Raw genomic sequence first — 14,687 nt, forward strand, 5'->3', positions numbered from 1 at the left:
AAGATGAAGATTTTACACCATGACCAGTTAAGGTCATTTTCCAAACACCTCACACAACGAGAAAGGAACAGCCACACCTCTTCCACCTACCTGATCTGGTGGAGACAATTCTTCCATATTGTACAATGATAAGCAAAAGTATTTCAAATGGAGTAACAAAGAAAGGAAGTGATTCAGAGGCTTTGAACCACAGTACCAAAAATTCACATTCATCCTGTGTGCAAATGCCTGCAAAGAGACTGGGCCTAACTGTACCTGCAAACTGGGCTGTGATTCTGCTCTCTCGCAGAACACACCAGGTGACTACTCGAGCAACCTCACTTGGATGTCACACAGTGACACAGCCCACATCCAACTACCAAACGTCATCGTTTTACAACACAAAGATCATAAAACAGCAGAATTTTTTAACGATGAGTCAGAGCTAAACCAGCATGGCTACCATTAGCCTAAGACATACTAGCTTTATTTCTTTCTATAACTAATCCAAACATCCAAATATAATTCAGACTACATGAGGCAAAGATCTTCTATGCAACCCAGAAACTACTAATACTAAAATTGTATTGCTAACATTTTGGGTCAAAGTTGGTCTTCACAGAACTCCCATTGGCTATTCTAGAGTCACAACAGCAATACAGCTGACATACAATATCCTTAAAATTACAAAGTTAAATGACAGATACTGCAAAATGGGGGGGAAAGGTCAATGACACTATTCAGATCATCATGTACTTCCGATAATTTAACACCACGTAGGAGAGTTTAAGTACTTCAGAGGAGGTCTGTGTCACACACAGTAAAATACCATCCTAATAGAGCAGTGTCATCCCTTAGCGATGACCTCGCTAAAGACTTTGAAAGACAATGACAAAGTGAAAACTGTCTACGTGAAACCTGTCAGATACTGCACTTCTTGCACTTGAGACCCTACAGCTGATCATCAAGATCATCAAATGGAGAATAAATCCAACCATGTCCAACCAACCACAGAAGCAGTTCCACACCCAAGCACACCCTGATGGTTGGCACACAGCTCCAGCTGGAAGGTGATGGTTTCTGTGCTAGCCCTTACACTATGCACTCCAGAGAGCCTCAATACAAATGGCCATTTCACCAGGAAACGTGGAGCCTGAGGAGGTGCTCCAGACCAAGAAGTGTAGGACATCCAGTCATGTTTGGTGTTTTTACCCCTTCCACCCTGGTTCCACTTACTGGCACTGAATATTTCAAACACCCATGTCCAGTCTGTCTTATTTTTCATTTCAGCTTTCTCCCTTCTTCTTCTCTGGCGTGGCAAGAGTGGCTACACTCGTTCTCGGTTGGGGCATTACAACTGGGTGCCGGAGGTCAAAATTCGGCTGGGTCTCGCCCACTGCCCGCCGGCTCCTTTTTCCCTGCCTGCCCCCGACCCGACGGCCGTCGCCCGATGCTGCCCCGCCGCTGTCGCCGCCGCCGCGGCCGGGGGGCAGCGCACGCCGGGCTGCGGGGCCGGGGGCCGCCGCCCGCCCCACCTCGCACCCCGGGCCGCCCGGAGCGGGGCCCCCGCCAAACTTTGCGGCCCGCGGGGAGCCGGGGCCCGGCCCGGCCGCCGCCCCCGCCACCCCCGCAGCACCCCGGGCAGGAGGTGAAGCAACCTGGCGCCGGCTCCTGCACTTTGCACAGCGGGCGCAGAGCCGCCTCCATCCCTGCGCCTCCCGGCAGCGCTAAGGCGCATTTTTTCGCACTAATCTGCACATTCAGCACGTCCAGAGCGCCTATGACTTTACCTGGACTTTCTCCACTCTCCGGGCTCATCACACCGCGATCGCCTCCCCATCCTACCGCTAACTCTCGCTCTCCTTCACTCCTTCCTCCTTCCCTCTTGCAAGGCCTGCTAAGATCAAGCCCGATGGAAAGTAGAGAGAGAAAGAGAAAGAGAGAGGCAGCGGGAAGGGAGGGGAGCCGCTCCATCCCTCCCTGCCCCCCCCCGGGCACACACGCCAGCCCTTTTCCCCCCACCCCAGCCCTTCCCTCGGCGATTTCCTCCGCTCTTCGGCAACTACGAGGGCTCGGCGGAGCGGCTCCGAATGCGCCCCCGCTGCCCTCGGCGGCGCCCCGGCCGGCGCCCCCCCCGCCGCCCGCCCGCCCCGCGGCCCCCGGTACCTCGTAAAGGTCCCCCGAAGCCATGCTGGGGTGCGGGACTGGGATCCTCCGCGCCGTCTCCCTCTCTCCACCTCTCCCGCTCCCCCACTCGCTCTCTCTGTTGAGTAAACTGTGTTTTGCAGAATGACAGGCTTTGGGGCTGGCTGTGCGCAGAATCAGAGGCGAGGAGAGCGGAGAGGCAGGCGGCGGGGCTGGCGTAACCAGCAGCAGCAGCAGCTCGGGCGCACAGCGCCGGGAGCCGCGTCTCCCCCGCGGCGGCGGGGCCGGCGCCCCCCGCCCTCCGCTCACACCCCGCCCGCCGCCGCCGCCTCCCTCCCCGGGCGGGGACCGGGACCGGGACCGGGACGGGTCTCCCCCGCGCCCTCCCTCCGGGAAAGTCCCCGGGCCGCTCTGACGGCGGCCTCCTCTCCCTCCTCCTCCTCCTCCCTCCGCCCCCCCCCCCCGCCTCAAACTCTTTCCGCGGCCAAAATAAATAAATAAATAAAAAAAAAATTAAAAAAAAAATAAAAATAGAGGGGCGGGTGGGAGGGGTGGGTGCCGGAGCGGGCGCTCGGCGGGAGGGCCGCGCCGCCCGCCCAAGGTCACCACGGGGAAAGGCGGGCGCGGGGCCTCGGGCGGCCCTGCCGGCACCTTCCCGTCCCCCCGGCGCCGCGTGGCCGCCCCGCCGCCCATGGCCATCGCCGAGGGAACCGCGGTGGCCGGAGCGCCCGAGGAGCGGCGGCCCGGGCAGCGCGGCGGAGCTCAGGGACACCTCTCGCCCCCGCTCCCCGCCGGGCACGGCGATGTCTCTCCCGCTGCCCCTCAGCCATTTTTCAGGTTCGCCAGCCCGCTCGGGGATATGAAAACCAGCGGCCTCCCGCCACCTGCCCTTCACGTGGAGGCGGTGGCCGGAATTTTGGAGCGGCTGGGGGACGCGCGGCGACACGAAGCCATCGGCCATCGCCACTTTAGAGCTGTCCGTGTCGTTTCTCGGGAGGAAAAATGCCGCCCCATGGCCGCTGGCGTCCCCGCGGTGCTTACCTGAGAGACGGGGAACGTACGAAGGTGATGCCGAGTGAACCGGGCTGCACCTTTACCGACCACCGGCCTTCGCCGGCCATCACTGCAGAGCTCCTCCTGCGCGCAGAGCCCCAGGCTGAGGAGCTTCTCTCACAGCAACCCGGCCGTGAGCGACCTGAGCCCGGACATATTCAAGAACGGTCTGGGCGCAATCCCGTGCCATGTGCTCTAGGATGACCTTAGAGCAGAGTGGTCGGACCAGATGACCCACTAGCATGACTGATGCTGTGAATTGCTGTGAAGAGGAATGAGCTCATGGTGACAGGAAGCCCCACTTTGCACCAGTGACGGACTCTAGAGGAGGCAGGAGCCGGGGTGTGGCAAAGAACCCGGAGTAGGATGCCGTGGCCACCGTAAAGGTAAGGGCTGCTCCCTGTGGACGCTGATGAGCCCCGCGTTGTGTTCCTGAAGCTTCACGCTGTGGAGGATGTGCTTCTACAGGTAAGGTGTTGAACGTTCTCTAGGTATTTTATTTATTGATAGGGAAGAGCACCGTGGGAGTGTTCTCTGACCAGCTCTCCACACCTTGGCTCCGTAGTCAGCCACCTCTAGTTGTTACTGGATTTCAGACTCACTGTTCTCACCTCACAGCAGACCTGTGGCAGCCATTCCCTGTAACCTGGGATCAGTGGTGGATGTTGCATGGTCTGGCTTTGCCATGGTTGTGGCTTTTGTTTGTCTTCTTGTGTTTGTTATTTTTCCCCTCTTGATTTTCCATGTGAATGTGAGAATTGGCACTGCCCAGACTGTTACCTGAGCGCAGGTTGGAGAGGTTTATTGAATGTGATAATGGTTAATAAATGTCGCTAGTATTGAGTGCTGAATTATTTCCAAAATTTCATTAATGACCAAAAATCTTGGTGCAGTTCAAGTAGTGTGAAGCCAAAGACTTTTCTGGCTGAGAGGATTCCTTTTTAAAATATCAATATTGGGTGTTTTGAACATTGTCACTTTTTATCATGAAAGTAGAAAATCACACATGCACATCCAGCTCTTGCTTGACCCCTTCTCCTGAACTGTGAATATTACCTCTGGTGATTATGAACTTGCCAGCTAACCAGTTTAGTATTGACTTAGAATTCAATAAAAACTATCTAATGGTAGTTTGGAGCTCAAAGACATTTATGGTTTGTGTGGTCTACAGGGGCGTGTGATGATGTCGGACTCCTAAGGACAAGACACTGCTTACATAAAACGTAACTATTTTTTTGTCTTGACTGTAGAAGAGTTGTCCTCTGCTTTCCAATTTGCCAGCAATATTTCGATTGTTGGGATTTGATATTTAAAATGTAAAATGTTGAAAAGATTAGGAAATATTGTAAACTACCCATGCCTAGTAATTTCAATAATTAATGCAGCAAATACTTCTTAATTGCCAAACAACGCATTAATTAATAATCACACCCCATGGTTTCTTCTTAAATCAATTATTTTGTCTTATTGAAAGTGATATTTATTGTTTACAGTAACAAGTCAGCTCATTGAGCCGAATATAAGAATATATCTATCGATAAGTAGGTGTTTAAATACATCTCTTCAATGTCTGCTTTATTACAACTACATTTTGCAGCTTTCCACAGCAGTAAACAAAATGGCAGTCAGACCCAGTGAGTCATTTTTCAGATGCATACTAAAATATTAGTTCTCTGAAAGTGTTGGCTTCCTTCATAGTATCAACTCTTTCCAAAGGTGTCTTTGGAATTAATTAAAAAAAGTCCCTTCCCAAGCTGTAGAAGAGTATAAGTCTTTCATTTTGAGACAGGTCTAATAATCAAACTATTCTTTCTGGGCTTTGCTGTTCCTGTGTTCCCGACAGTTGAAATGAGACCACCTCACCCTGTGCCATATCAGAAGAAATCTCCATGACCTGGTCTATATTTTAGACAATTTCATTGACATTGTACAGTGTTTACGGTGACATTGTCAATATTGTTGCTGCAAGATTTACAACCCAAACAAATAGTAGTTTGGAAGTTTTGAAAGGATGAATGCTTTAGTGAATACTTTGAAGAGGGGAAACATCTTTTTCCTGATTACTCACTCCTGGTTTCAGAGTGCACAGTCCCTTGGGATGTGGTGGTTTGTGAGTCAAGAATGAGGAGTATAAAGAGGACTTTTGCAATTGTCAAACCCAGGAAAAGTTGATTATGGTTTTGGTGTATTTCCCTGTGATTTAGCAGAAGACAATGTTTTAAGTTTTAAAAAATTCAAGTGACCTTCATTTGCCCAGCAGGTCTTTATTGTAACTAGACAGGGCAGGCGGTGTTCCTCTGAGTCTTGTGTAAAAGCTAGAAATGCTTAAATTTATGATAATTTTTTTAGGGTTTCTGATAATAGATTTTCTGGGAATACGTCTTTTCCAATTTTATTTGCCTTTCAGTGGTAATATCTATGAAATGAAATTGCAGCAAAATCCAGACTGTTGTACAAATTTCAAACTCTAAACTTAATGGTTTTGCTAAGTATGTGATTATTCATTACTCTTATTGTTTCGCTGCCTTCTCCTATTTCCCATCACAAGAGAGTAATGCAGGCAAGGGAGGCATTCCAAGCACAATACGTCACATTTGAACACTTCTTTGGATTTGATGGATGCTCTGGTTTCCACTACTTTATTTGAAGGAATTACCTCTCAGTCTGAATAAACTTAAAAGCAAAACTATTCTATTCCAGAAAGAAAAAATACTGCTGTCATATCTGGGCCATTGATTTGTTATTGACTGTTTAGTCAATCAGTCCAAGGCTATACAAATACGTGGGGACTGTACAGTCACTGACACAGTTCCCCCAAGGAGTGCAGATGAGTACTTGAAAACAGCTTGCGTGAAAAATTGCTATGAGGGGCTGGTTTGGCTCTTGACGAGGAACCAGAATGATGGACAATAATAATTAATAAACAGAGAAATTGAGAGAATTCCTGTGCTAAGGTATGAAAATTATATGAGAGAAGGGGGGAAAACAAGGCATGAGTGAAGAACAAGGAACCAAAGGCAAACGAAAGGAGAAGGCTGTGCAAAGCCTTGGTTGTGTGAAAAAATGGGGGAGGCAAAGGAATATTTTAGCAGCAGCAACTGAAGCAAAAGCAGGAAACAAGGTAGCGAATGTCTATCGCCAACCTAAGAAGGGAGGATTATCAGAACATGGAAAATGTCAGTGAGTGAAAATGAAAAAAAAATGTTTTAGTGGGTTATTCATAGAGTAGCAGAGGACAGGAAATGGTCAGTAGCTACAGCAGGGAAAGGAGAATCTCTTATGGCACCATTGCTCTGGCTGGGTGATTGGCAGGATCAGGGATTTCCCAGGGCTTGGGACTGTGATGGCTCCATTGTCGCAGTGACCGCTGCTGCCCACTGCCCAGGCTGGCTCCGGCGGTGTGCGGCAGGAGTGGGGAGCAGCCGGAGGCACGGAGCTTTAACGCTGCTCCTCTGAAACCTCTGCTCTACCCAGGGGAGCGAAGGCTCCAGGCACTGTGGCAGTCAGCAGCCCTCGAGGAACGGAAAGATAAAAAAAAAAAGTAACAGGGAGGCTTGCCACTGGGAGACAATCCAAGTTTATTGAAGGGGCTCCACGGCGAACAAACAGTAGTTCCACTGTCGCTCCACCTTATAAAGGGGTGTTGAACGGGGGCGTAACCCAACTAGGGACCAATAGGCGGATGAGGAGGGAGGGACGCTGGACGGAAGGACTCACATCTGGTCCAATGGTCTTGGTGGGTGGAGGGAGAGGGGTCACATGCCCCAATGGAGCATCGAGGTTCAGGGGATTTCCAAGAGGGGAGGTATCCGAGGGGGCAGGGTCTCGAGGGACTGACGGGGACCATATAAGGGTAATTAGGGTGGGCTTGGGTGACAGACACAGAACAGTCCAGAACTCCGGGAGGGGTTTGGGTGATTGATAGGGAAGGTGCCAGAACAAGGGGAGGGGATAACCATTTTGGGAGTACCAGGGCTTGGGTCTGGGACAGACCAACTGGGAATAGAAGTGGGGAAGGTAGGGAGGAACCATTAGGGTACAAAGAACATACAAAAATACAATAAAAACATCGCACCACTACACTCCATGCTCACCTGTTAGGTCTGAGGAAGCGCTAGGATATGCCAGGAAGCTTATCACAAAAATTATCCAAGACATGAAATCAAAAAGGGACTGCAAAACAAGAGGAGAGTGTCCTTTACATGCATAGATCATCTAAAAATTAGAAATTAGAGGAACGTGAGAAAAATTAGGAAAGCAGCATGTTTTTTAAATAATTGATTTATATTATTTTGTGACAAGAAGTAGGCTTGGGAAAAGCCTGATGTACTTCGCCCTGTACCATGCTGTCTCTGGAAGCAAACAAGTAGTTGTGATCGTTTGATTCTGATGCTAAATTGATGTCTTCCTCCAGACCCTTCTTTGGATCTTATAACATGCAATAACTTATCATCAAGAGGAAGCATTTGAAATAGAAGCTGCAATACCACAGTATAATGAAACAAATAGTAATATATGGAAAATAAAGTAATGTTTGTTGCAGTACATCATACGCTGTGGAACAGAACTTTTCTGTGGTCGACAGTACATTTTAATGGCTGCAGTTCTGAAAAGTGACTTTACTTCTTACAACTTTATGAGTCTATTCTGTTCTATTTAGCATGGCCAATACCATTTTGCCTTAATTGGGGAAAAGGAAAAAAGAAACTTTGACCAAGGATAAAATTTTGTCTTTCCCTGAACATATTGAGTACCTCGCAATATAGCACCAAAAATAGCATCTTTCCACATTCTACTCCCTCTTGTTTGCAAATGCCTTTTTTCCCACTTGACATGTTTTCAGAGATAATAGGAAGGTGCCAAAACATTCCTGTTGGGCAATTTGCTGACTTTTCAACTAAGGCAAAAAAAAAGACAAAGTGTAGATCATGTATGTAGAAGTCAGTCTCATTTGGGAACTCCTGTGTGCACAGAGCCTTCAAAATTGCTGGCTCAGCAGTTGAATTTCAACTGATTTAGGAAATCATGATGTGCATCAAGCAGGAGCAAATGGCACACATTGTTTTCCCTATATTCCTATACATCCTGAACATCAGGAAAGAGTCCAGTATTAGAGATTTTGGGTTATGGCCTTATTTTTTATGTGGGTTGAAACTGAAGTGTGAAGTGGAGCTCCAGTGGTTTCTTCTGTTAAGCAACAAATAACGATGTGTGAACACCTAAGAATGTTTTAAGTGTTAGTAGAATATGGGATTTGAAACTTGCCCACTTAAGTGTGCCAGTTAAAGGTTGGGATATGGTTTATTAGTACTATCTGGGCAAGATGTATTAGAACCATTATAAAGAACCCATAAATAGCAAGACTATAAGGAACACAGATTAATCTGAGTGATTCTTTTAAGGGAAGACATCTGACATGTTCAGTTTGGTTTACACATAGAGTGCATGTGATATTCAGAGTGATCACAGTGTATTGCAGCACATTAGGAAGCTAATTTTTTTTAAGCTGATTTTTCTCCCTGAATCTTTGCTTTATAAAAATTGCACTGAACTAACAATATCCAGCATAAAAATATGCAGGGTTTTAAGATCTAGGTGTATAAATTGTATATGTTAAGCAATACTGTGTTTTGTGACTTTTAATCATGGACTCACCTTGTACCTCTCACAAACCTTCGGTGTATAGTAGGCTGCTCGTGACGGTTGCCCAAGAAAAGGAAAATCACTGCATGATTTTAATAATAACTCTGAAAGTATGCAAGGACACCTAACATCTCAGAAAACAAAAAGAATTATTCCTTACTAATGAGAAAAAGTGTGGAGCTGGACTCATCCATGAAAAGGATTACATAATGTCATTGTGAGGATGGAGAGCCTGAAGCCACAAGGTGCCTTCAAGTCTGTTTTTCTGGGTTTACAAGCAAAAACTCCATGATACACTGAAAGTGTTTAAAAATACATACTATTATAAGAAAATATAGAATAGTGGTGGCTGGAGACAATCTCTGTTGTTTGTCTTCTCCAACCCTGCAGCTCAGTCCTGAGTCATCTAGAGCACATTCGCTCATGACTGTCTCCAGTTGGGTTTTGAGTATAGTTGCATAGTCAGGGAAGAAATCCATATCCTGACTCTGAGGCCCTTTCTTCATCAATTAATTGGCATATCTGTGGCATTGTTTCTGATGACATTCTTTAAGGAGAGACTTCTTTTTTCGTACTTTCAGAATTCTTGGGCCTTTGTACATTACGTTAGATTTCACTCAGGAAAATGAATATATGTTGTATTCGAATATCATAGCACAGCCTAAAATATTATTATGAGCTACTCATAAGTATTAGATACTCTTTGCCTGGAAAGTTAAAATAAGAGCTTTTTGATCTCTGCAAAATGGGAGAAACTGAATGTAGTCCAGGGAGAAGCAGCATTCATTTTGTCTGCTGGTCATTCAGAAATTCTTTCTGTGCCAAGTTAGCTAGAGTTCCTTATGGCACACTTTTTTGAAAGATGTATGTATTCACAGGAGGTTTTTTTTAGGAGGATGTAAGCTAAATTTTAAAGGAATATTTTTCTTTTTTGTTTATTTTGCTAAGATGTTTTATGTTTCAAAATAATATATGTTTAATGGTGCCTTATCATACAATGTGCACTTTAAAAATGTGTAAATATATCGCACATGTTAATTATTTTTTATTATAGATGCCTTTAAATATAAGCTAGTGGTAGTCTCCATTTACATACAAGGGCTGCAGCTGGTTTGGTAGTGTCTCTAAGAAGAGAATTATACCCACTGTGAATGAATATGCAACAGGCTCTGCATTACACTACATACTTAGCTATGCTAATCATTAGCACTGCTTTTTAGGGTAAAGGCTATAAACTTGGTCTTATGGGACTCAGTATTTGCATTACATTTATTTGCAGGAAAAGTACCCTTCCAAAGTGTTACTCACACAATTTTTCATAAAGAACTTGGAAACCAGTAATATTTTGTCCTTATACTTTATTCTAAGTTTTTATATTCTCTTTTTTATTTTTAGACATTAAATAGTCTCAACTTCAGAATTGTCAAGAATTTAACTCTTTTTAGTTGTTGCATTAGAGTGATTTTTAAAAATTGTAAATCCATTTGCAATACTGATTTCCAAATAATGAACCATTTAACTTTTCTTTAGTGCCTCTACCAGAGTGTATCAGTACAGATGAGATGGCAGCCCTCCCACTTGTGGGAGGCATGAACTGGTCCACAGCCTCCATAATAGGCTTTCTTAAAGAAAGATGGACTGTCTTAAAGTGAGAGGTAAAAGAGCTCAATGAAAAAAGCCTAGTTTTAATTTGAAATACTAATTAATTTATCAGTGTGAATAGAGAGTAATTCTTGGAAAATCAGGGAACATAAAACCTGAGGAGAGATGAGGGTCAGGTCTGTACCTCTGCACTCAACCCCAAATTTCCTAAACAGTCTGGTTGGATCAAAGCAGGTTGGAGAGTATTAAAAACCAAAACCTGAAAGCTGAACTTTCAGTGAATGTAAAGTAATGATGTCAACATAGCAACAGCAATTCACCTTCCCTGAAATTCTGACCTGGACTCTTTAACTGGAGATGCATCCCATGTTGGTAGGAGCCGAGGATTACTCCCAACCTACCCCTCACCACTTAGTCTTACTCGGTGTTCTTCTAGTTCCATAATGCGTTAATTTTGCTTCTTCTTCTGCTCTCTTGGCAACTTGTTACTTCTTACTTCTGGTTCAGAGTTCCCTGAAAGCAGAAGTTGTGACTATGTTTCAGCCTGGCATTCTGGTCACTTGCAGTTGTACTTCTCACTGACTTGTATTCCTGTGTCCTCCCTCTGTTAACCAGTTACACCAAATCAAATCAGCCTGTCTAAACTTACTGTGTGGAAATGGCAGCTGAGTTTTGTTTATTTGTGAGTTCATGCAACTTATTGTATATGATACAGATAATTTTTCATTCAAGACAGCGCAGAATATTGGTGCTGATATCATCAGATGACAGCCTTGGTTTGTTTTTTGTTGTCTTGAACATCCTCTCAGTTACACTCTTTTTGTGCACAAACCAGTCCATTCTCATTCTAATTCTGGGTAATGAAACATATAATTTTCTGTTCTAGTTTTAATAACACAATTTCAGAGCATGTGTCAACTAAGTATCCCTGTGAAAATGGCTACTCAATTCCTCACTGCTGTTTTTGATTGGTTTTGCTCTTTAATGCAGAAATCTTTGACACATGTTCTCCACCCTGTTCATCCCCTGAACTGAGTTTGATTTCTGATGTGGCAGTAAATGCAGAGGTCTCAGGTGAGCACCTGGCTTCACTTGAAATTTTAAATTGATGTGGAGGCTGGGACCACACACCTGGTGTCACTGTCCTGGATAGGGACAGTTTTCAACCCTCCCAGCCTTGTTGGTGCAGAGCAGGGAGGGCTGTGCTGAGGGCTGCAGTGTGGGAGCAGTCAGGTCATTAAAGTGGCTGGGGGGGTCTAAGAAACTCATAGAAGAAGGGGCTGAGGGGCAAAGGTTTGTTTAGTCCAGAGAAGAGAAGCTAAGGTGGATCTAATAGTGGTCCTAAGGGGTGGTAATAGGGAGGATGTACCAGATTTTCTGAGTGATGCATAGCAAAAGGACATGGGGCAATGGTCACAAGTTGCAAGAGGGAAAAATATGACTGGACAGAAGGAAAAAAATTATAATGAGGGAGATTAAGTGCTGGAACAGATGTCCAGAGAGTTTGTGGGTTCTCCATCGTCAGAGACTTTCAAGACTCAACTGGCCAAGCCCTAAGATTGCCTTATCTAGCTTTGAAATTAACGCTTTGAAAAAAGAAGGTGGACTGGATGACCTCCAGAGGTCCTTTCCATGCTCAGCTATTTTGTAATTTTATGAACCCAGAGGGAGAGATCTGAGATTTTTCTCCTTGATCTGTAACTGCAGTTCTAAGGATTTTACTCCTTGAAATTGCAACTGTTAACATCGTGTCAGTACATAGTTAGACGAAATAAAAGTGTTCAAATTACCTTGTGTGGGTGGAGGTAATCTGTGCAGCCTTGAACTGCAAATACTAATTAAACAGGGTGGTAGCAGAATGTATCCTGTGCTAGAGCTCCTACTCTCTGCATTGCTGTGTGCTCTTTCTTCACTGCCTTGTGTGTGAGTACCAGAGTGGCTTCAGCCAAAGGAAGGCAGGAAGCAAGAGAACTCGTGAGAGGATCGTGGTCTGCTGATGATTGTTGTGATGCTGATGCTCTATTCAAATGTGTAGTCAAACAAACAAACAAAGGTTAGTAAAACACCCCTGAAGTCTGGCACTTGGTATTGCTGAGAGGACAGTGTTTTCTACGTCTTTGTGCCATAGATCACATCACATGCCTTTATGTTTAGGTTTCAGGCTATTTCAGAGTCTGATCCTTGAACTTTTCCAGCATGTCAGCAGCACAGGACACTGCAACCCAGGGACATGGTTGTTGATGGCTGCTTGATGATTCCGCCAACATTTGACATTCAGAAAGGGGTAGAGTTGGCCAATGTGCCTGGTCACTCCCTCTGCCTTGGCAGTCTGGTGCTGTTTGGTGAGCAGGAGCTGCAGCCTGAACCAGAGTTTCTTGGAGGGTCCAGTACTGTTACAGGAGATGTTCCCTTGGTTGCCCAGAATAGCAGAGACAGTGCTTGAGCTGAGAGCTGTGCCTACAGTCCCACTGGCACCACCCTGTGTGCCACCTTCCCATGCCCAGAAACACCTCCTCTCCTGTCCACAGGTCTCATTCCCTCCCTGCCTGTGACTCCTGCCTGACCCACCCATGATGTCTCACCATGGCCACGTGTGCTGGCTCTCTGCATTGCTGGCTTCTCAGAGGTCATGGACAAGCTGGGCCATGGATTCTGCTTAACTCATGAGATTGCTTCACTGGCTCTGCTGTCACATGGTGGTGACAGCAGCAGAGGCAGGAACTGCCTTTGGCTCCTTCTGATGCTGCCAATCGTGCTCAGTAGCTGCCTCCTTGCTGACTCTGTCGGTGCAATTGAAACACTGAAAAAGCAGCTGAAGTGGAGGAGGGCTCATAAAACAGTAGTCTGCTCCCAACTAGAAAAGGAAAATATGTCTGTGAAATATGTTTGGAGTCTTGAGTTTCAAGTGTAGATGAACTGTTATTCATGTCACAAAACCAGCCACTTTTTCTGTTGGTCTCAAAAGACTGATGCTGGTGGGTATAAACCCAGAATGTCCCTGTCACCTTCAGATGTGGCCTGCTTAGCCCGAAGGTTATGTCTATCAGCTGTCTCCTCCCAGGAAATCCATGAGTACACTTCAGACTTTATGGCTGTTAGCTGTCACCTTTCTTTGGTAGTAAAATTCCTTACAAAGCAATCCTTGCCTCTACTTTCACATGATTAATAGGATAGAAGTAACTCGGTTCATGAGCAGGCTTTAACAAAACACTGAGAGCACACTACTGGGTTGCAAGGTGGCACCCTAAAAAGCAGTATTTCCTCTTGACAGTTAGAAAGCTTATTTCTGCAGATGTGTAATGAGGAAGATTAATTTCAAAAGTAGAGAATTAATTTCAAATTGAGCTATTTCTCTTCAGATCGAATAATATTTCTTTCTCTCAATGGTATCTCATGAGTGAAAGTAGACATGGAGGAAATTTCATACATATATGGACAAAGAATATATAAAGTTACAAAAAGAAACTGTATTTCTTGTTAGAGGACAGAGCCTACAGAGTCAGGAGCTACTGAGTAGTTGCTGTTGGGATCTACAGCAAAATTGAGCAATAACAGCTAAAACTGACTCAGGAGGACTTTTAAATCAAATGAATAATCAGTTATGATAGCAACTGCTCCTTTGGCCTGTGGTTGGTCTTGAAAACTATGCAAGGCCTGATGGCCTTAAAGACTCTTGTTATATATTCTCACCTCTCTTGTCAGTACAAATAACTCTTTTTCTATTTTTTTAACAGATTAATCTGCATTGCTGCAGACTTCAGAGCTACCCAGGGAGGGAAGAAAAGTGGAGATATGTTGAAGAGATGTACCAACCTTATCCTTTAGCTAGGTTAGACTTTGGAATGTAGTATTGAAGCACCAATCTCCTGCTTGGTAAAATGTATTGCTGTTGTCCCGCTGTGGCGTCTTCAGAATGTATTTTGTTAAGTCAGGCTGAACTGAGCCACAGCAGTGCCACATTGTGCTGGCTAAAACTACATATTAAGGATTAATTTTCTGGTTTATGTGTCTTTCTTTGTGTGTGTCCGTGATGGATGCACAAGAGTGTCCCAAGTGCACCACTGAATACTAAGTCATTCATAAACACTGTTGATGAGTGCTCATCTTTTAGGCTGGCAAATGCATGGATTCCCTTGCTCTCAGTGCCTTTCTCCAGTGCTTCTCATCTATGGACTCACACAAAAGGAATGGTGGAACAGTGTTGAGGCTCCTCTCCCTGCTCCAGGGCATCAGAAGTGTTCACTACGTGAGAAAGAGATATGGTG

General features: G+C 45.3%; 1 protein-coding gene across 1 annotated transcript in view; it reads right to left on the reverse strand.

The window, feature by feature from the left end:
- CDYL2 (chromodomain Y like 2) overlaps positions 1-2,433 on the reverse strand; it is a 59,720-nt gene extending 57,287 nt beyond the window's left edge. Inside the window, exon 1 of the mRNA XM_032121740.1 lies at positions 2,146-2,433. Coding sequence (XP_031977631.1) covers positions 2,146-2,169 — 24 coding nt within the window. The 5' untranslated portion in view covers positions 2,170-2,433. The remainder of the gene's footprint in view (positions 1-2,145) is intronic.
- Between the last annotated feature and the right edge of the window lie 12,254 nt (positions 2,434-14,687).

The sequence above is a fragment of the Corvus moneduloides genome, chromosome 12 (genome assembly GCF_009650955.1).
Source record: "Corvus moneduloides isolate bCorMon1 chromosome 12, bCorMon1.pri, whole genome shotgun sequence".
Classification (NCBI taxonomy): domain Eukaryota; kingdom Metazoa; phylum Chordata; class Aves; order Passeriformes; family Corvidae; genus Corvus; species Corvus moneduloides.